This window comes from Labrus mixtus, chromosome 10, assembly GCF_963584025.1.
Source record: "Labrus mixtus chromosome 10, fLabMix1.1, whole genome shotgun sequence".
Taxonomy (NCBI): domain Eukaryota; kingdom Metazoa; phylum Chordata; class Actinopteri; order Labriformes; family Labridae; genus Labrus; species Labrus mixtus.
This window is the reverse complement of record NC_083621.1, coordinates 21,097,558-21,118,848: the sequence shown is the minus strand read 5'-3', so window position 1 is coordinate 21,118,848 and position 21,291 is coordinate 21,097,558. Positions and strand designations below refer to the sequence as shown.

The window sequence follows — 21,291 nt, the reverse complement described above, 5'->3', positions numbered from 1 at the left end:
TCGGAAGCAGGATCTCTGGCTGCCATCAACAAGTTAGGTTTGGACGACAACAGCTATGAAAGAGGAACGCTTGATCTTCAATTAACCGTCTGAGCTGACATCATTGCGGTGAAAGGGAAACAAAAGGGTGAAAAAAGAAAAAAGAAAAAAAGGAAAGGAGGGGGGATCTGTTCACCGGAGTCGCTCTGGATGCAACTGATCAACTTAAAAAATATAGAACTATTTATTTCAAGGATTTTTGGAATGAAGGAAAAGATTCAACCTGGTCTTTGAGCTTGGATTTTAAGGGACTGTAAGAAGAACAACAGGAATAAACATTTTCTTTGGACATGGAATTTCATATTTTGTTTCATTTGGGTGGGCTCAGAATTGCTTTATTTCCAAAGAGGCTGATTCCTTTTGTGCTCACTCAAAAGGGTTTTTTCCCTTTGGATTTTTCTTCTATCTGGTTGCTCCAAGAGTCTGCGGAAAAGGACAGTTGAATGCAGCCTCCGATGTGCACAAAAGAATGGGTAAGTTAGCCCCTTCATACAGCAGATCTGGACATGAATAGGGAATACTAGTAAAAGCAAGGGAAGCTAAGGACTAAAAGCTTTTTCAGCTCAGTCTATTAACTGCAATTTTTCCTTCTTAGACGACAACAGTTGTAAATGTATACATTTTAAAATACCATTATTTACATAGCAGACCTGGTAAATACTTACAAAAAATGTATCCGTTATAAAAAAACGTAAAGTATTCAAAAATATAAACAGTTTACCTGAAGTGATCAAAATGGAAAAATAACTCTGAAGCCATAATCTAAATGAATGACAGTTATCTGAAGACATTTGAATTCAAGCCAAATGACAGAGCAAAAAAAAAAAAGAGTAAAAAGGGCTACCTATATTTTGAAGAGTTGATACAAAGTCCAGTGAATTCATGAAAATTGTCGTAATGCCTTAATTAAAGAAAATATACATTAGACCTAAGCTGATGAAATCATGTTAACATATATTTTGAAAGTTTTCAAGGAAAAATAACTGTGCATGTATAGGAAAAAGCACACAGAAAAAGCACAAATGTCATTATGAATTTGTAATAAGTGCTCTGCAGAGATAAGCTCTCCCGTCCCACAGTTCATTTTCTTATCTTTAAACCCACCCAGGTTTCCATTCAAGGTGGCCATTGGTGGGACCTGCACCAGCGGCTCTGTGTCTGTGTGTGATCAGCATGCTCTTAGTGTGCCTGCTTCCTCCTGCATCATGCACAACCTGCCCTCAAAAATGCCGCTGTGAGGATCTGCAGTTCTACTGCGACACCCAGGGGCTTCAGGCACCCCCAGATGGTGTGGACAAGGGGGCCCTGGGGTTGTCACTACGCCACAATAGCATCACTGAGCTCAGCCCTGATCAATTCTATGGCTTCAGCCAGCTCACTTGGCTACATCTAGACCATAACCAGATAACCACAGTACAAGAGGATGCCTTTCAAGGACTCTACAAGTTGAAAGACCTCAATCTAAGCTCCAATCGTATCACCAAGTTGCCCAACACAACCTTCATCCACCTCATCAATCTCCAGATCCTGGACCTGTCCTTCAATCAGATGACAGCACTGGAACCAGAGCTGTTCCACGGACTGAGAAAGCTTCAGATACTACACCTCCGCTCAAATTTACTTCGCACCACACCTGTTCGCGCATTCTGGGACTGCCGCAGCCTGGAATATCTTGGTCTAAGTAGCAACCGTCTACGGAGTCTGGCCCGGAATGGATTTGCTGGGCTCATTAAGCTTAAAGAGCTCCACTTGGAACACAATCAGCTGACCAAGATAAACTTGGCCCATTTCCCCCGACTTGTTGCCCTCCAGTTTCTATATCTGCAGTGGAATAAGATCAGCAACCTAACATGTGGCATGGAGTGGACCTGGACCACTTTAGAAAAGCTGGACCTCACAGGAAATGAAATTCGTGTCCTCACATCTGATGTGTTTCAAACACTGCCAAATTTAAAGATTTTGCTGCTTGATAACAACAAACTAAGCAGCTTGGATCCCCAAGTAATGGATATGTGGCAGTCTCTAGGTACCATTGGGCTGTCTAGCAACCTATGGGAATGTACCAAAAGGATTTGCTCTCTGGCTACGTGGCTTAGCACCTTTAAGGGAAGGTGGGAACATTCCATTCTCTGCCACAGTCCTGAATACGCCCAAGGTGAGGAGATACTCGATGCCGTTTATGGATTCCAGCTTTGCCAGAATTTTTCAGCGCCGGTTGTACAGACCATTAGTACAACCACAGACGCTACTATAGCTGCAGAAATCACAAGCTCCTTGTTTGGAATTATGCAGCCAACCCCCACGCAGGACTATGCAGAGGATTTTGGGAGCTTTACCACAGTCACTACGACAACAACCACAACACAAGCACCACGCACTGCTCAAGCAACTACTGCTACATGGGAAGAGGCAGCTGTAACGGATGACTTCTCGGCAATGGACAACACTGTTATGACTCATAGGGTTATCATTGGAACTATGGCCCTTCTTTTTTCATTCTTTTTCATCATTTTTGTTGTGTATATCTCAAGGAAGTGCTGCCCTCCCACCCTGCGCCGGATACGTCACTGTTCAGCTATTCAGAACCGCAGACAGATGAGGACCCAGCAGAGGCAGCCTATGGCAGATCTAGCCACACAGGTACCCTATAATGAGTATGAGCCCAGCCATGAAGAAGGGGCACTTGTGATCATCAATGGCTATGGGCAGTGCAAGTGTCAGCAGCTGCCTTACAAAGAGTGTGAAGTATGAACTCTTATTTATTACTAGAGCATATGGTTTGCCGTTTGACCATTTCAGATGATACAGGGTTTGCTTTTTTGATTTTTTTCCAGTTTATGTATAAAGCATAATTTCTACAAGTGAGATCTGAGAAAATGTGAGATATGTTGAATGCTACAATGACAGAGGTTGGACATGACAGTTAAAGGATGATGTAGAGATAGTCACAAATTTATTTTTCTATGAATGCAAAGTTGTTAATATCAGGCAGGGGCAATCATTTTAAACAAAAAAATTGTAAACTGTGAGAATTGTCTCAACATTGTCTCTATATTCTTCAGCACAGACAAAACACTTAGCCAAATGGCCCTCTGCTACCGGAATACATTCAGTAAAGACATTTGATTTATGTCTTATTTCTTTAAACAAGTAAATATTTAAAATGTGTTTTGAACTGCACCACAAGCAGTGTAAGCCAATCACTAAATCACAGAGGAAATCAATTTGATCAATTATCAGGATGTTTTTGTTCAATAGTTTCATGTCTGGGAGAACTAAGATACATTTTAGGCCACTCAGTCTAATTCTAAATTACAACTGAAAAACTACTACTGTTGTTATGAGAGAAAATAAATACTGAAAGAACCCTGAAATTCTATTATTGATTACAAATCAGATATGAGTCAATTAGGTAAGTCTATTATATTCCATCAGATCAAAAGTTTTCTGAGTGTTTACAGTTTACAGGATCTATATGGGTGGCTAACACCCAAAAATGCCTACCATAGGCAAATGGATTCGTTTTTTGTGTTTGGAAATTTGGATTTCTTCCTGCCCACAAGGGCCATCTGCCACAATTTAATTCTGAGGGACACACTAAGCAATCTTTATCTGTGGTTAATCTCTAATATACTACCCTGCTTAGCCAACACATAGATGTCTTCTTCACTTTCGGCATCAAGAACAAAATTATTGGACCTTTAAGTGTACAATGACCTAAACATGGATTTTCTAGCTCCCAAATGCCATAAACACTGTGACCATTTCATTTCCAACACCTAATCCTAGTAAGTACAGTTTGTTGATTTGATATTGTCTACCAGGATCAATATACAGAAACTTAGCGTGGGGTGTGAGGGTACCAAGTGAAGTGAAATGAATAGCGTAAATGCCCGGCAGGAGAACATTTCATTCTGAAAATAAAACCTTTCCCCAGTAGCCCAGGCTTTTAACTGCTTACACACTAATCAGGACTGACAGGCTCAAGATTGAACCAATTAAGGCAAGGCAAAAAGAATGTAATATTCTGTCACCCATGCCAGTGATCCAGCAACATTTAGCTTGTTCAGCCACTCAAATTGTTTCTAGCAGAATCATCCTCCCAACCACAAAAAAACCTTCACTGAGCCTTTTATTTTAAGTCACTGCTGTTGTGAGGGTTACAGAGTTGCCATTCAAAGTCTTAAAACTGGGGGCACGGTGGGAAAAAAATATTGCGACAGTTCCTTGGTTGCAGTCACAACAAGTGTCAAGTTAAAACTGTTGTCAATAGCCTAAAAGCAAATGGAGATCCAGTGATAAGCAAACCGCCAGCCTGGGTCAGGACACATTTGTATGCAGCAGGGAGAGGATGTGCATTAGCATCAGACTAAAGCTGCTGCCGCAGCTCCGCACTTCTTTGTGTTCAGTTTGGTGGTGGGGGCAGGGTAAGAGAGGGATTGAGAGGAATTGATTGGACGATGGAGAGGGGCAACTATGGGGTAATATCTATATTAAAACTAAATCTCTTTCCAAAAGGTAGAAGAGAACTGAATAATAAATACTGACAACTCCTTGGGCTTGAAATGCACATTGACCACACAGCAGCAACAATCTAACCTCAAACTGAAGAGCTATACAATGCAGAGACTTACCCAAGTTAAACTTCAGACATTGGAATAAGAGTGTGATTTGCTCAAATGTTAACAAAAGGAACAGGAAAATGGGATTTTTTTTTTCTAGTTCAGCTTTTGGCCATGTTTAATGAAGTCAGCGATTAAGTCGGAAAGATGCATCTGCGAGCATTGCGCCTCAAAGCGAGATATCAAGTTACAGCAATTAGGACGAGGTTCTTTGGCTGGTGCCCCCTAGAAGTAGCTGGAAGGTACCATTTTAAACTCTGTCTCTATATTGAACCCGTCAGAAATTGTGTTCAATTTTCAACATGAATGCTTGAGTCAATGTCTCCCGCCACATGCTCACAGGATGCCTACAACAAATGCATTTAAGAAAGTGTTTGTGTAAACCAACAGCTGTTACACTTCACTTTTGAATTTGATGAAAACATACATACACTCATCATACTGATTTTGGAAAGCCAAGCATCTCTACTTTGTTCCCGATTTTTGTGTACTTCCAGCTACGCACTGCTTTAACTATTGCCCTTCTAATCTGTCTTGCATGTTCAAAAGTCAAAACTGAGTTGAATACTTCTTAATGTCATTCAGCACACATTTTGGAGGGATCTCATTTTTGATACCACAAATGGGGATGTATGTGGAATTCCTATAAATTTCTGTCGACCATTTGACATTTCACTGTTGGAGACTAAAGGTTGTACTAAGTGACTGAAAATCCACAAAATTTGTAGAAATATGCATCCCTTTGCACTCTGGCTCTTTGTAAACTGTTTTTGTTTCCTCTTGTCATCCTCTAGCCCTGGTCCCCACCTTGACAAAAGAAATAAAAAAAAGAAAAACAAGTGATCCACTCCCCTGTCTCTTACCCAACCTCTTTGTGCAAACTGAATGCTTTTCTCTTCCCATTTTCCTTTTGTATTGTAATATGTACAATTTCATATCTGTATAGTGGATAAGATGTGCCAAACTGAAAAAAAACAAAAACATTTTCCCTTCAAAACATATATTTTTTAAATAAAATGGTTATAATATACAGTGTTTGCTAACTGATGGATGCTCACAACTGGATTTGTTCTTTCATTACATCATGGTTAAAACAAACCAAACATTTGATAATGCTGATACACATCAGTGACAATTATTTTGAAGTCTTATAGTTTGTGTCAGTTATAATTCAACTCTTAAGATGTCAAACAATCTTTTGCAAGTCAAATTTAAAGCACTAACATTACACTGCCCAAAAAGCCCTGCTTTAAAACAGAGTGGTGATAAGTGTTTTTACAGATCTAAATGTGGGTATTTACTTGGTCATTGACTGTTTTGTGTGCTGTTTTGCAGACAGGGGCCTCAAAAGCTTTAAAGGAAGGCTGCAATCATTGTTTACTTTCAATTATAAACTACTTTGTAAAATTGTGTTTTAATTAATTGGCAAGTCATTCATTTTATAAAGTGTCAGAAAACAATTAAAAACTTCATCTTCATGTCCAAGAACACAAATGGATGTTTGCAAAGCACTAGTTTTGTTCAAAAAGCAGTCCATCTCTGGAAAGTATTGTATTTGTAACATTATAAAAGAAAAAGGGAATAAATGCTTTGAAATTAGTCATTAGGGTTCATGCTTAAAGTTGTGATTGTATTGTCCACAAAAGTATTTTTTCTACTTGATTAAAAATTTGACAAATTAATATTTAGACATTTTGATCAGCACACTTAAAGTAACATTAGAATACCTTTTGTGGAATTAAGGCAATGGTTATTGTCCATTATAATCGTCACAACAACAACAACATTGGCCATCCAGTTGAACTACCAAAAATATACCCCAAGCAACAGATAATAGGTTCTTTGGTTGTTTGGCTGTCAAGAGGAGTAACAGGGTTTATTTAAAGCTCACACTGTACTCCAGTGATTTGCAAAGTGGACACTGGCACAATCCTAGAACATGGAATTTGGGTTTTCCAATTTGGCAGTTTGTCCGCAACTGAATAAAGACAAGTCTAGCATTACTATTTCACAGCAGTTTTACAAACTGAAGGTGTCTTTATTTGATTTGAACTGCAGGAGAGAGAGGGCATATTATTGGTTACCAGTCATGGGTCAGAAGTGAACCTGGGTCAATCTAATGAGGCACAGCGTGAATTTTGTCTTATCAACATGTTAGGTGAATCCAGTTGGTGGGGGACGTAGCGCTTCTCCAATAACAATCTTCAGTAGAGTGTTTAGACTAATTTTCAAAAATAAAAGGCAGTACATCCCAAGCCCCAAGACATTTTGATGTGAGCCGAATAAACTAGTGAAATGTTAGTGTTTTGTTCCCCTTAACTTGAAGCCTTTATATATTTTTTGACGGCTAGGTGAACAATTTGTTGGAAAACATTTTAAATTTCTATAGATGAACTGTAAGAACATAAACAACATTTACATGTTTTCTGGTAATACATAATAGATATTTAGATTTAATTAGTGAGATGTTTCATAGATGTACATCTAATGAAGGGAAACAGCATGTTTACTTGGGTTCAACAAATAATGCCCACTAGAAAATCTTAACTCAACTAAAACTATGAGGAACTAACCTTGTAACAGATGTTAAAAACCTGTGTTCACTTAACATCAGAAAAAAATCAATTTCTGTTTTTGTCATAAATACGAGACAGAAACGTACATACTCTATTCACCATAACAAAGCTACATGCAGTTTGAAGAAAAGCATGCAGAATCTAGGACAAAAATGAGACAAACGTGATTTTAGGTGATGAGGGGGGTGCTGTATTACTGAACCCATTTCTACTTGATGATGGTGGATCTTAATAGAAAATCTAATCCAGGCTTCTCCTTTTTGTAGAACTCTACACAAGAAACCTTATGAGCTTGAAGAGAATAAACTGGGACACAAATCTAATAAAAAGGTTAGAGAGATGTATACTTTATGTGAAGACATCTTTCAGTATTTCACAAAGTAGTAGACTTAAAAGATGCACACATTGTGAGGAGTATCCAACTGCAATAAACACTTAAATTCTTCCTGCTCTTTTGATGAGTACTACAGAAAGCAAGCTTCAGTAATTAACCTGCAGAGCTCACCCAGGTGGGGGAGAACTAAAGTGATGAGTCTGAGTGCATTGCCTCCACAGTCTGCAGGGTTCAAGGACTCGGTCCTTGTATCTTGCAAGTGTTCGTAATAAGGCCTCCTATTAATCCACAAAATGCTTACTAAGAAGGACAGTTTCATCTACACTCATCAGAAAATACCTCTTAAATATATATGATGATTAACACATTTAAAGCCATTACTGAAACATATCATTTGGGGTATTCATGTGCAAACACTAGAGGGATGAGCAAACCAATAAGTCTCATTAATGTTAACGGTCAAAGCTCATCTTCCTTAATGTTTTTTGAGAAAATGTCTCCTTTTCTTCAAACACAACACGGGGAATTTAGGTAATCAACATCTTCACTATGTGCTTAATAATTCCCATCTCCACATCAAAGAGTAAATGAAATTCAGCAATAGAGACAATTAATCCATGAACACAACTACACAGACTATTAAAAATGATATAGAACTGAAGGAATGAAAAACAAGATTTTCGAGGGTTTACCCTAACACACAATGCGAACAGTGTTAATTCTAGTCTTCTTAGGGCAGCAACCAACAAAAGTGAGGTTGCTAAATCTTTCAGGGAACAGCATATTTGTGAAACATTCAAGAATAATGTTGCGAAATGCAAATGGTTAGATAAAACCATAATCATCTGAGCATGAACAAAACTAATAACCATAATTTAGAACTGCACCGCTATTCACTATAAAGACTACATCCATTCTGATGATCTCAATGACTTATGGCATCAGCCATTTGCTCTCACTTAAGTCAGCTGTCTGTCCAAGTTATCAAGATTTATTTAAGTTTTTGTTTCTCTCTTTTTAAACAATTGGCTCAGTACTTAAGAGGGAAAATAAGATTGATTCATAAGCTGGCAAGTCCTTCCAAACCAGAGAGCAATGTTTTAAAGGTTTACGTGTTGTGGGTTTTAATAGACCTAAGAACCAAGAGACAATTAGTGTTTTAGAGTTATGAGCAAATGCTTCAAACTGTGATACATCATTTAATAAGATATGTTACTGAAAGTAATTGCTTTAAACAAAAGTGCTGACAGCTCCACCTCAAGTCTAGACAAACCTTGTTTTTCTCTACATATTAAATGAATGAGAAAAAAAAATAGCAGTTTCCTGAATACTTCCCCACACAACCAGGTTACAAACACTAGTGGTTATCATTGCTCCTGACATGTAGAAGGTCCTTTGATGGAAGCCAGGCTGGGACTTTTTTTGTGAAAGTGCTTGGGTTCCACAATAGTTAAAAGACATGCCTGACAAGTGAACTGCAAACACCCATTGTGAACTTGAGTGCAAAAGTGTTTGTCTGGGTGTATGTTTTTATGATAGCCCTGTAATAGAGTGGTGACCTCTTCTTGGTTTGCACTACTTGTCTCACAGTGTGTTTGCATAGACACCAGTCTCTTAGTCCCCAAACAGGATACAAGGTGTACATAATGGTTGGATGATATTTTAAAATGGTATTAAAAAAACAGCTTTAAAATGTTTTAGTATGTGCTAATGGCAGGATGGAAAATCTGCAGAATTGTAATTCCATATCATAGTTGTGAACTGTAATTTTCTTTTGCCAAGGTCAGCAGCATGTCTGATGAAAACAAAGGGACTTAGTATCTGTGCCAATGTGTGTGCACATGTTGCCTCCAGTTGAGAGGCACATTTATCACAGCTCAATTCACTTCAGTCTACCTTGCCTTCGAGCCAATAGATTTTTTTTTTATAGCCAAACACACCTGCACATAGAGGATTTTTTTTTTTTTTTTTTTTACAATCTTTGTGCCGCTAGCCAGAAGACAATTGCTTATCAGACTTTTCAGACAAAGAAACAGATTCACAAAGTGTAACTTGATTCAGAGTAAAATTAATGTGTGGACTTTATTTGGTATGCCATGAGCAAGAGGGCCAAGAAAAAGCCCATTTAATATATCCTTCTCTCTATCAAAAATTGACTTCAAACATTTTTATATTCATGACCACTTTTATGTAAATCAATCAATAGAAAATTATGACCTGAATCTGTGGTTCCACTCAGCTCTACAAAGCATCATCAGGATCCATGTTTAAGTTTACTCTCACCACTAACACTATAGAGCTCTTTGGAATGCTTTACGTTTGTATGTTGCTTCATAAATACACTTGCCGTACCACTTTCATCAGCATTTCATTTATTCTTTAAAAAAAACAAAAACTAATTGTCAGGTTAAAGTTAAAAATTCTCAGAAATGTTCTAAAAACTTTCTAAAAACCACAGAATACATTTCAGTATCAGCAGTATTTAAATCAGACCTCAGTGGAAATGTTACAAGGTCCAAACTAACAAGATATCCATAAGACTATACAAAAATATGCACTGGTACTTATACAAACAAATAAAGTAGATGCAATATTTCAAACTTAACTAAATAATACATTGTGTGGTGACTGTCATTTATCACTTATAACTTGACTCAAAAAACTAAGAAAGTCTAATTTATGAAAATACACTAAGTTAAGGTTAGCATGTTTTCAGAATACAAAGCCTTTTGTAATGGATGGTTAAAGAGTACAGTGTTTATTTGACTCCATTAACACATTGTTTTTCCTATCTCATGTTTAACAGCCTGACCGAATGCCTTTGCCTGGTAAATACATGTCGCCACCTTAAATCAGGACAATATTAATATATTATCATGTTAAATAAATTAGACTGTTTTACAACATCTGCCGTATGGGCACAAAGGGGAAATTTGGAGGCATTAAGTTATCCCAAGGGCCAAAAAAGATAACTTTTTATATATAAACTTTTTCATACTAAAATCAGTACTGCAGCTTTACATTGTGACAACACATTGTGCCTCAGATTGTACAACAAGAGGAGAAAAGATCAGACACGCAAAGAATTAAATATTAATGTGAAGAAACACATATGTATAAACCTGAAGAGGCACTGCCTGTCCTATTTTCCTATGGAATTATCCAATACTAAAGCCACAGACAAGCTTTCAAAAACAGCAGGGATGTTTCCCTTGGGTTGAGTTTGTTCAGCCATTAATTTATGGGAAGAGATAAAGTTAGACTTCAGTAGTAGCATCCCAAAATGTCCATTTGAGAGGCAGTGGCCCTCTATATTCAGTTAAACTGTTGCAGAAAAGGTTGCATCTCATCTACATGCCAGCAGGACCATCATCAAAAAGCAGAGAATCCAGCAGCAAAAGATCAAGGGCCAGGACTGGGAATCGCTGCCTTGACGGGCTGACAGACAAGTGTTTTATGGAGGCTGTAAATATACGAAAAGCCTTGGGGACACTAAATCTTTTCCCTGTACATTGTATGGAGTGTAATTTGTTTTAATTATGCATTTAGATGAGATTACTGCTAGATACATTGAATTGCTTTCACAAAGGGCGTGCATCAGAGGCTGTGCCTTTTTAACCTTTTTTCCACTTTTAACAAAAAAAGTGTTCAAAAATACTTTGCATAGTGCATGAGTCCACTACATCTTATTTCACAAATCCTGGAACATAACACCATGGCTGATAATTCATGAACTTTCCACTTTTCCCCCATAAATAAAAGGCAATGTAAAATTACTGTTAACCAAAAGTAACTTAGTATTTAGAGGATTTGTAACATAATCGTTCCTGTTGGCTTCTCATAGCTTATGACAGGATCAAAAGGTTAGTGTAGTTCCAAAATACAATCAACCTAAAAGGTGTCTCAAATAGGAGCAGCTGTGAATGCACAGAGGATAAGGAATATTACAAAATTCTGCCCCTCATTGTAGATGCCTAAGGCAACAAGACTACGACAGTCTTTAAATGAAGAGTTGTCGAGAGGGAAAGAGACACAAGCCGAGAGAGAATTATTTTGTACTTAAGAGGAAACTAAAAAACGGGTTTCATCAGAAAGCAAAATAAGAAGGAGTTGCTTAAGAGCACAGAGTGGGAATACTGTTCAAACGCAAAGATAGGGGTCTCACTACAGAGTTCGGGAATGTCCTTTTCAGGAAGGTTCAAAGGAAAATGTATCATGTCAGGTTGAAGGAATGTAAATGTCAGTAGCTTAAAGTGTCAAAGCAACCTAGCATCACTCTCTAATAAAACAAGCAACCTTAAAAGGGATACTTAACCCATTTGCATTAAGCATTGTATCAGTAGTAAACTGGTAGTATTTTTGAATGGTCATGCATCCAGCCCTCATTTCCCCTGAGACTGGAAAGTTCTGTATTTCTAAGTCTGAAAAGGAGCTTCTTCTTGTGTATTGGCTGCTGGCTGCCGGCGCCGCTAGCACTGGCCGGCTGTTTGCCTATGGACACAGACATAGAGTCTGTTTTCTGCCAGGAATTTCCAAGATCAATTCTGGATGAAATCTCGGAATCTGTTGAGGAAATGGCCGTATGTGTTGAAGTAAACATGTCTGTAAATGTTTTTATTACTATATTTCTACTGCTATACTGTATATTTTGGAGAAACTCCCAGAAACCTCTGGGATTAATAAAGTATTTCTGATTCTGAAATCGAGGACCTTAGTGGGAGTGGCCTGCGGTGCTGTGCATTCTGGGATTTGGTGTCTTTCATCCTCATGAGCCAAAAAGACACTTTCTGCCTTTTCTCAGCCAAGAAGGCACCAACTTCAAAATGTATTTCACATTTCTACTACATATATGACCCAATGTCAATACAGATTCATGTTTCAACGGGTGAAGTATCCCTTTAACAGCTACTGAAAACTCAAGATGCATTATTAATAAAAAATGGCAGAACCAGTTACAGTCCACTTGTGCCATGCCAGACTGTCATGACAATGTGGAATAATTGGGTTCACACTAAGTGGCAGTGCTGGGGCAACAATTCCCCCACCCGTCTTTACCCTTCGATGGTTGAGTAGACAAGCTACAGTCTTGTTAAATGATCTTCATTAAAGAGTACAGCATTTCTACTGTAGGAATAAAAGGAAAAAAACACTTCACTGACACCCCAGTAATTCAAACACAAAAGATTTTCTTTATAATTAGCTAAAAGTCTGCTTTCCAAATCACCAAGTCAGCATTCCTCTCCCTGAAAACAGTTTCACTCTTGATGTTATTCAGTTGTTTTTTAAGTCTAGGATACACTTACAAAAATGACTCAGAAATTTAGCATACATTTCATAGATGTCAATTAATGAAGTAGTTGCATAAAGCAAGGCGATGACAAATGTTTTTAGAGTATGTATAAAGGTATTGATATAGTTTGAAAATCAAACAATACGTTCTACTTCTGCTTTAAATGGCTGAGCTGTTAATTAATGGCATAAGCAAAAGCTTGAAAAGATCAAACTAAGAGCTAAGAAACATTACAAGACATAACAGAAATAAAAAATATTTGAGCCTCTGTAATAATTGCTTGAATTATTTGAGAAAGTGCGCTATATAAATCACAGAGACATTTATTTCCAGCAGATTCATTAGTACTTTTTCTAATCATCAATGACATACTGTTTTGCCTACAGACTATTTCATTTCTGGAAGGATCATTCACACACATATTAGGGTTATTACATATGTTATATTCCCTAATGAAACAGACCTTTAGAAATATTGTGAAGAAAATAGATGAACACATTTTATGACTGCATTACAAGATCGAAAATATTTCTGTTTATTTGACAAAAAGTCCTAGGCTGTGTCCGAAATCACTCACTCATTCCCTACTCCCTATTCACTATATATTGAGTTTAATGCAGTGGACTATATAGTGCACTCACTCAGCAAAATTAAAAAACATTTCGGACACTACTCGCTCACTCACCGGCTGCTGACAGTGACGTCATTGTTGTCGCGCAACTGAAACGTGCAGCTGAGGATCAATAACAACAGTAAATAACAGCATGAATTTCCGTGATAACTCATACAATACTGAGTGTATTTTCACAAAACATTTACAAATAATAAATACTTGTAAAATATAGAATTTTACATAATGAGACATATTTTTGGACCAAAACTAAATTATTTATGCTCACAGACTCTTATTAAAACCGATCATAGATTTCAGTAAAAACGCTCCAAATATAAACTTTATTGAGTTTCTATGTTCATGCTGATCGCTCCTCTCGTCCGCCTGAGAGCAGCCGAGTCAAACGCCTCTCTCCGCTCGTAAAAATCTTTTGAACCGCAATGCATGATGGTATATATTGCTCGCATAGTGACCATCGCTCATACATTACTTTTCAAAATGCATTCTGGGATGCATTGAGTGGACTATATAGGGTATGACCATGCTCACTCTGAATTCGGACAGCACAACAAAATGGCGTGTCCACTATACAAATGGGAGTGATTTCGGACGCAGCCCTAGATGATCAATACCAACAAACACCAAATGAGATTAGCATAATGTTATCACGGCAAATGCAACTTTGTCCTGTCATGTGAATCATGTCTGTGGAAGGGTCTATTCTTTGATTTTCCTCGAGCCTTCTCGTAAAAGTTAGAGCTTGTAAGTGTGCAGTTGTCTGGTGTGCGTATAATCTTATCTAATAACACTCTTGAACTTATCAACACAAAGATGTTGAACAGTTGTAAAGATATTAATAGGCATATTTGCTTTCTTTGATTACCTGAAAAGATGACATTTCCTAGTAAAACCTCATACAAATTAGTTAAGTAAATCCATTATCCTGCATGCTATTTAAGGGAGCTGCATTAGTTAGGAAACTCCCCTTGAAGATTCACAATACAATAGGCTACACAGCAGTTCGGGAAGGTTATGAACAGAGCTTTAAAGCTTCCATCTTTGAAGGTTTAAATAAAAAAGATGGCGAAGTTAGGATGCCTGACAGAATTTGATTCAACGAGTTTGAAGGAGAGGAAGAACAGCTGAGAAAAGGGGTAAACATATCTTTTAGCCTGGGGGAAATGAAGAAGCAGAAGGGACGGGAGGAAGAAAGAGAATGAGTTAGGAGTCCATCCAACAGCCTCAGCTGAGAGTGTAAACCCATATGCTGTAATGGCAACTTACTGTTTAATGACTTGCAGTGGCCCATCTACAGTCACAATATGCCACATACAGTATATTCCAAGCAAAATCATTGTTAAGTACAGGCTTGTATTGTATTATGAGCTCAGGTAGGTCATTTTGATTTCTTCATGAATAACATATTTCATCCCACTCATACAGCTGTGCAGAGGAACAATAGCACACACATCCTCATCTAGCCAAAGTGAGGTTTGTTTGGTCTGTCAAGCTTCATCACAAACACATTAAGGTTTCCTGTCACAGTATCTACCATTTGTTGAAGACATCATGTTGAGATACCTACTTTCTCTCTATGCTATACAATGCCATTACAACACTATGGACAATGACATGTTTGTCATATGTTTACTTAATCTGGTCAAATGAGTGGCAAATTCCCTGTCATTTCCACTCATCGTCACAGCCCTGATGAGATGTCGTCCTCCATAAACCCAAGTTCTCAACTCATTGAGGGTTACATGAGTGGCGTGGACAAGTCCAGTGAAGTAGAAAACTTGTTTTGAAGCAAAGCAAAACAGAAATGTTGCATGAACAGGCTGAAACCTTAAAATAAACTGGCAGTGTTCTAGATGAGCAATGAGAGCAAACCACAGCTATATCACCAGAGCACGAATGGGACAGTATTCAGTGAAAATGACATAAATGACGTAAACTTGCCAGATATCTGACTGCCTTTCATTTTGTCTATGATTGTCCAGTGAAAAGATATTTACAATTAATGTCATGTAGGTCGCTGATACTCTATCAATTAGCAGGTTACCTATGAAATAGTAATAATTAGCAACTCCTCAATAATTTAAATGGTGGATGTCATCAATTAGGGCAAGCAGTCAGATAAATAAGAACTGCCTTTGGTATTATTTATAAAGACCTCTAGAAATCAAGGTCAGCATAAATGTATTTACATTTCAAACTAAATACATTAACTATATAGGTCTAGGTCGCACCAGAAAGTCTGGTTCTTCATGATGATTTTGATGGACATGCTTTTCAAGACAGAGTGACCTTTTAACATAATTCACTTTCTCATACCCATTGCATCCCACTCATTCTGAACACAAGCACATTGGTATTTGTGATAGGAAGTCATTAACATTAAGCATATTGACAAAAGCAGGGATTAAGCAATTAACATCTCTTTTAAGTATGAAATAGTTGCCTAAAGGGATACTGTATAGACCAAACTTCTACTTCTACTACAAAGTGATGCTTTTTCAAACTGAAACAAAGACAATATTAGCCATATTCAGCATGTGACATAAGCAGTTGTTAACTTACGTCTGCCACAGGATGTGTTTTCAGCCCTGTGTGTTTATATGTTACTCTGCATAATCCTTCAAAAACTACTTAAAGAGTTTTGTGGAAGTGCATTGAGAGTTAGGGCAAGGGCCAGGAAGATATTGATTATTATCTGGTCAACATAAGAACTCTATTTGCCCAATTATAAAGCAGACAGGCTTAAGCCCTTGCCCAACTCTCTGCCAAAATACGGTCCAGCAGCCATGCACCACTCCTAAAGTTACCTTTTTTATTTTGTAACCTACAGACCCACAGATTATGTGCAGATTATGTGTATTTAGATAATGTAAGGTTATCTTTCTTGGTTTAAGAAGATCATTAATTTAGCTTTTGAGACAGGCAAGGAGTTTTTTTTTTATTATTCGCCACCATAAGCTTATAGCAGGTATTTGGACAAATTGGAAAGAAGTTTGCAGAAGTTGCATCTTTAGATATTTACGCTGGCAGAGCTAACACAGAGTGTGTGTCAGTGTTAAATCTTGTACTGCTATCACAACCTTCCTGCCCAGACATCCATTACAGCCACAGGACCACTATACTCCTTTAGAAATTAAATGGGCAAACTGTGTGTGTTTATGATTTTAGCAAGAACAGCAGAGGACATATAAAGTTCAAGCTCATAGATAGTAATAAACAAGCATTGTCACAGCAATGAAATTGTTCTGGTTGACTGGCTCACACTGAGAGAGGGCCGTTAGATACTGTTAGATATTCAGGAGGTGGTTAAACGAAGCTGTTTCCAAATCGAGGAAAACAAATCCTAAGGTGAAAACAAATCCTATGGTGAAAACAATGTAAAAGAGGCTCACTCGTTTTTTTTCACAAAGTGTCACCAGACACAACAAGATATTTCTACTGATCTAATCTCTCGCCACAGGGTCTTAAGCTTAACACATAGATGTATTCATTGATTCCTTTATTTACCTTGGGTCATTATAGGTTTATGACTTAAAACAGTTAATGCAGTGAACAAACAGCAGATTTTCTGTAGCTGAAAACGTTTTGTTTAAAAATACTGAAAACAATTGTAATAGAGTGACTAACAAACTTCTGTTATCTTTTGATCACATATTGATTTTAAGTAGGCTAATCACTTGGAATAAAAGGATTTACTGAAGAAGATACTTCACAGCGAGAAACAGTTTAAAACAAATCTAGATGAAACTTAAGTGGTGATAAAGTTGTAGGATGGAGTCACACTCAGCAAAAAAAAAAACTTGCCTTCTCCTCATACGAAATCAATTCATGAAATTATCAAGTGTGCCATACACACAAATTCGATAAAGTGGTACTTTAATTTGTTTGGCTGCATGCTTGGAAAATGTAACCCCTAACAGGTAGGACTGCATCCAAGTTCATAGTACTGTTGTAACAAGAGGGCCTTTTATGTTGTTGGATATTTGCCCAATTACAGTCCTTGCCCCTAAAAGTGATGTTGAATTCAATGACATAAAAGCCCATCATTTGTTGAACAAAAAGTAATAGAATAGACTCTGTTTCCAGAATTGCATTGACCCCATTTACACTTTCACTACACAGTTAGTTAAACTCCATACATCTCGGCTGGACTGGATAGCTATCTGATCTCAGAACAGCTGAGTGCAACTGTGTGGAAAAAGGCAGCTTGAGTTGTTATACAACCCATTGAAACAAGAAATTGTTCTCTGGCTCATAGAAGTTCCAAGGAACAACTGCTTCAATGATTGACTTATAGTACATATATACATAACATTTATGTGTTGGTGTTGGGTGAGGAAAATTTTGGCTTACCCATAAACCTATTATTGTTGTAACAAAACTGCAGAAATGCAGGTGTGTCTTGTCTCTTAAAAGTAACCAAGGACTGGGTAGAGCAACAACAACAGCAGCAGGAACATCAGCATTGCCATCTGAGAAGTACCAATATTCCAACTTCAAAGTCTAACCAGACAACACAACCTAAAATATATTACTCCAGTTAAAAACACATCACAAAGCTAGCATTTCACAGCCTACCAGTCACAGAGGCAATTAAGACATGTGCCTGGGGCTTCTGTTCCCCTCAGAGGGATCCTCAAGGGAATATTGGGCCCTGGGTTAAGCATCTCAGGCAAAACTTCTTCTGTGTACAAACCTGATCTCCCCTGTGAGGAATTTGCAAAGCCTAACCCCAGTTATGGCCTTAACCTTACAATCTGTAGCTCATAGTATTTGAAAGGTAGCACTGAGGAGCAGCACAAAACCTCAAATATAGACTGAAATATACTGTAGAGGGTGCTTTGCATGTAAAGTTCTGAAGCTAGATGTATTAGAATTAATATTCACTAAAGCCAATGAATAATTATTATTTTGATATTTACATTGTCATAGTTATGTTTAATATATTTTTTCACTTTGTAAATTATCTGTAACAACATCAAAAGCATTTACACAAACAGAAATACTTATTCTTTCTACTAAGCTCCATAAATCTTTTGCCAAAATAAGCAGTTTGGAAACCGAATGAGTTTTACTATAAACACCTGATTCACAAGAGAAATAACTAATTGCAATTTCATTTTTATTCCCTGTCTGAGTGTCAATTTCCATAGAGTAATGATGATGTAATAGACAAACCATTAGCCATGCAAACCATACATTTTCTGAACAAGGACAAAGCAACAGTAAAATAACTAAAATTATGTAAGTATTGTTTAGAGCTAGTAAATACATATTATTGTGACAAGAAGTTGTTTAGAATTAAAATACTAATCAATATTTTAATTCATTCATATTTTCTTCAGGTCATGAACCAAGCTACATCACTGATGAAAAATTCCACTGGGATGTGATCATGTTGTAGGCAAGACTATTTTTACATTTTTCTTGGCAAAAGTATAAAAAAAACATTTTAAAGTTTACTAAATCTTAAAAGTTCATTACGGTAAACATGACAGTTTGCTGTAGATTGGGCTTTCTTTGTTTAAGACTGTGTGAATATAGGATGCAACAGTCAAATAAATGCATAGGTTGCTGTGGATACAGATTAAAGAAAGGAAGGTCTGATGGCAGAAGGAGGGAAATGAAAAGGTAAGACACTTACATTGCCCATGTACTCAGACAGAAGATCCTGGAGAGCTTGGCGCACAGAGTTGCATTCAGCCACGATGCGCTCCCTGCGGTCATCACGTGTGCATGATGAGTCGGCCATGAGGGCAGCGCCACTGATGATGCTCTCAAGGCGCTCCTCCAGGGATGGACGGAAGCGCTCCTCACTAAACGCCAGAGGGTCCACAATGATTTGTTTCTGTAAGGAAAGGATTAGAGGGGAAATTACACAGATAGAAAATAATGCTTAAAGACATCATATTACACTTACACTCCTTTTCCAAGAGCATACAGAAATGGACAGAAAGTGGGAGGGTTGATGTGACTGACTGATAAGCTGGCCGGCTGGAAGACCAACAGGAAGTATGTGCTTAGCTGTCTTTTTGGTGTCTGTAGGAGCAGTGTGCTGTTTTACCTGAATAGTTAATAGTATACTTTTGTTTTGAAATAAAACAATAATTCACAGTATAAATTATTTTAAAAGCAAGTTGAAGGTTTGTTATTAAACTGTAAAACGGGTAATGAGGAAAAAAAACAATGAAAAGCATTTAAAACTCAAGTTATCAGTTTTCATTGGCAGGATAACTGTGGCTGTGCTGGGGAATGAGAGATATTTACATTTCTAAAATATTAGAAATAACACAGAACTAACAAGAATGACCATGAAATATTAATTAACCAGATGTTGGGAAATTCTCTAAGAAATGTTGCAGAGTTGTCACCCTAATAAAAATGGGACTGAAATTAGGTCAAAGAGATCAAAAACTTGAGCTGGCAATAGTAAATCAATTCATTCTCGATTACAAGAGGACATTTGTGAATAATATTGAGATATTCCCTGCAGGCACCACTGACAAGTTGGATTGGGTCAAACTTACAGAGGTAGCTACGTACAAACAGAAAAGCTCTTTACCAGTATACATTCTGCTGAAATATATTCAGGGACTTTAGCACAAAATAAGATCAGCTTTTCTAAATAAGACTCAGGACCGCCCTCTTCTCATGAGTGTGTTAAACAGTGAAGAAGGTAGTCGATTCAAATACTTGAGTCAGTCAGAAACTCTATTTCACAACGTACAATGTTTGCACTTGTGAGGATTTTTTTTTGTACCATCTCAAATAATAGGCCTTGTGATCTGCGCTGATAAACTGTTTTATGACTTATGCATACAGCTTCAAAAGACACTTTCTTAGTGCCATGATTGCAGGAAAACAAGGCACAAAATGTCAGCCAATCATCTGGAATGGAAAAATCAGAGCTACAGAGTTCTGTGAAGCCCCAAAGAATGAATGCTGTAGTGAATGAGTCAAAATATGGAAGCAGAAGGGCCATAGTACCATGTCTGTAATGTAGACAACAAGATCCATTTCATACAACAGTAGAGCCTATGAATATGTAATTATATAAATATATAATCCCTTTTGTGAAAATACTTGATATTATAGCCTTTGTCACCCTTTGTTTGAGTCACAGAAGTGCTATAGTACCTCACTCTTTTATTTCTGCAGGATGAGCAAGAACACTTAAATGTCTGATTTCACAGGGGCAAGCCTGCTGTGAGAGTCAACTATTTGACATGCTGGAGAGGCACTGCAGAGGGTTAAGGTATCACCGTGGCGCTTGTGGCAGCTAAAGAAGGAAATCCGACTTTCCAAATGACAAACGTATTCTGCGCTCCCACAGAGGCCTTTATTGCTACAAAATATTCAACAATTCAGCTGTCAGAAGTGTGGTTTATTAGGCAGCCCGCCCTCTATCATAGCCACCTCCAGCCCCCTCCGTTCTATCTCATCTGACCTCCTCTGCTTGCGTGTCATATCACCATAGCAACAGGCACACAAGAGAGACACGGAGGAGGAAACACATAGCCAAAGAGAGAGACGGAGAATTGGGGGGTTGACTCATTTGCTAATTTTTCTATGCACTTGAAATTAGGCATCACAAAGCAGCTACTCTGGAAAGGCCCATGTTGCAGTCTTTGGGGGAGTGACTTTCTGCATGGCTGCCTGTAAAATAATCACTGATGCCATACATCGGAGAGACTGCATTGTTGACACTTATTTTATGTAGATTAATCTTTTGGCTCACCAGCTGTCATTAGAGACGGATGCTTTTATAGTTTCTAAGAGTTTAACATAAATTTCCATAA

At 37.7% G+C, this 21,291-nt stretch overlaps 2 protein-coding genes across 3 annotated transcripts in view; one reads left to right on the top strand and one right to left on the bottom strand.

The window, feature by feature from the left end:
• ctnna1 (catenin (cadherin-associated protein), alpha 1) overlaps positions 1 to 21,291 on the bottom strand; it is a 77,957-nt gene that overhangs the window by 40,018 nt on the left and 16,648 nt on the right. For both annotated transcript variants that reach the window (XM_061048726.1, XM_061048727.1), the window contains exon 7: positions 19,137 to 19,340. In XM_061048726.1, coding sequence (XP_060904709.1) covers positions 19,137 to 19,340 — 204 coding nt within the window. The remainder of the gene's footprint in view (positions 1 to 19,136; positions 19,341 to 21,291) is intronic.
• Positions 382 to 6,260, top strand: lrrtm2 (leucine rich repeat transmembrane neuronal 2). Its single transcript, XM_061048725.1, has 2 exons — positions 382 to 512; positions 1,148 to 6,260. Exons 1-2 carry the CDS (start codon positions 509 to 511, stop codon positions 2,788 to 2,790), a joined length of 1,647 nt encoding a protein of 548 aa, XP_060904708.1. The 5' UTR covers positions 382 to 508; the 3' UTR covers positions 2,791 to 6,260.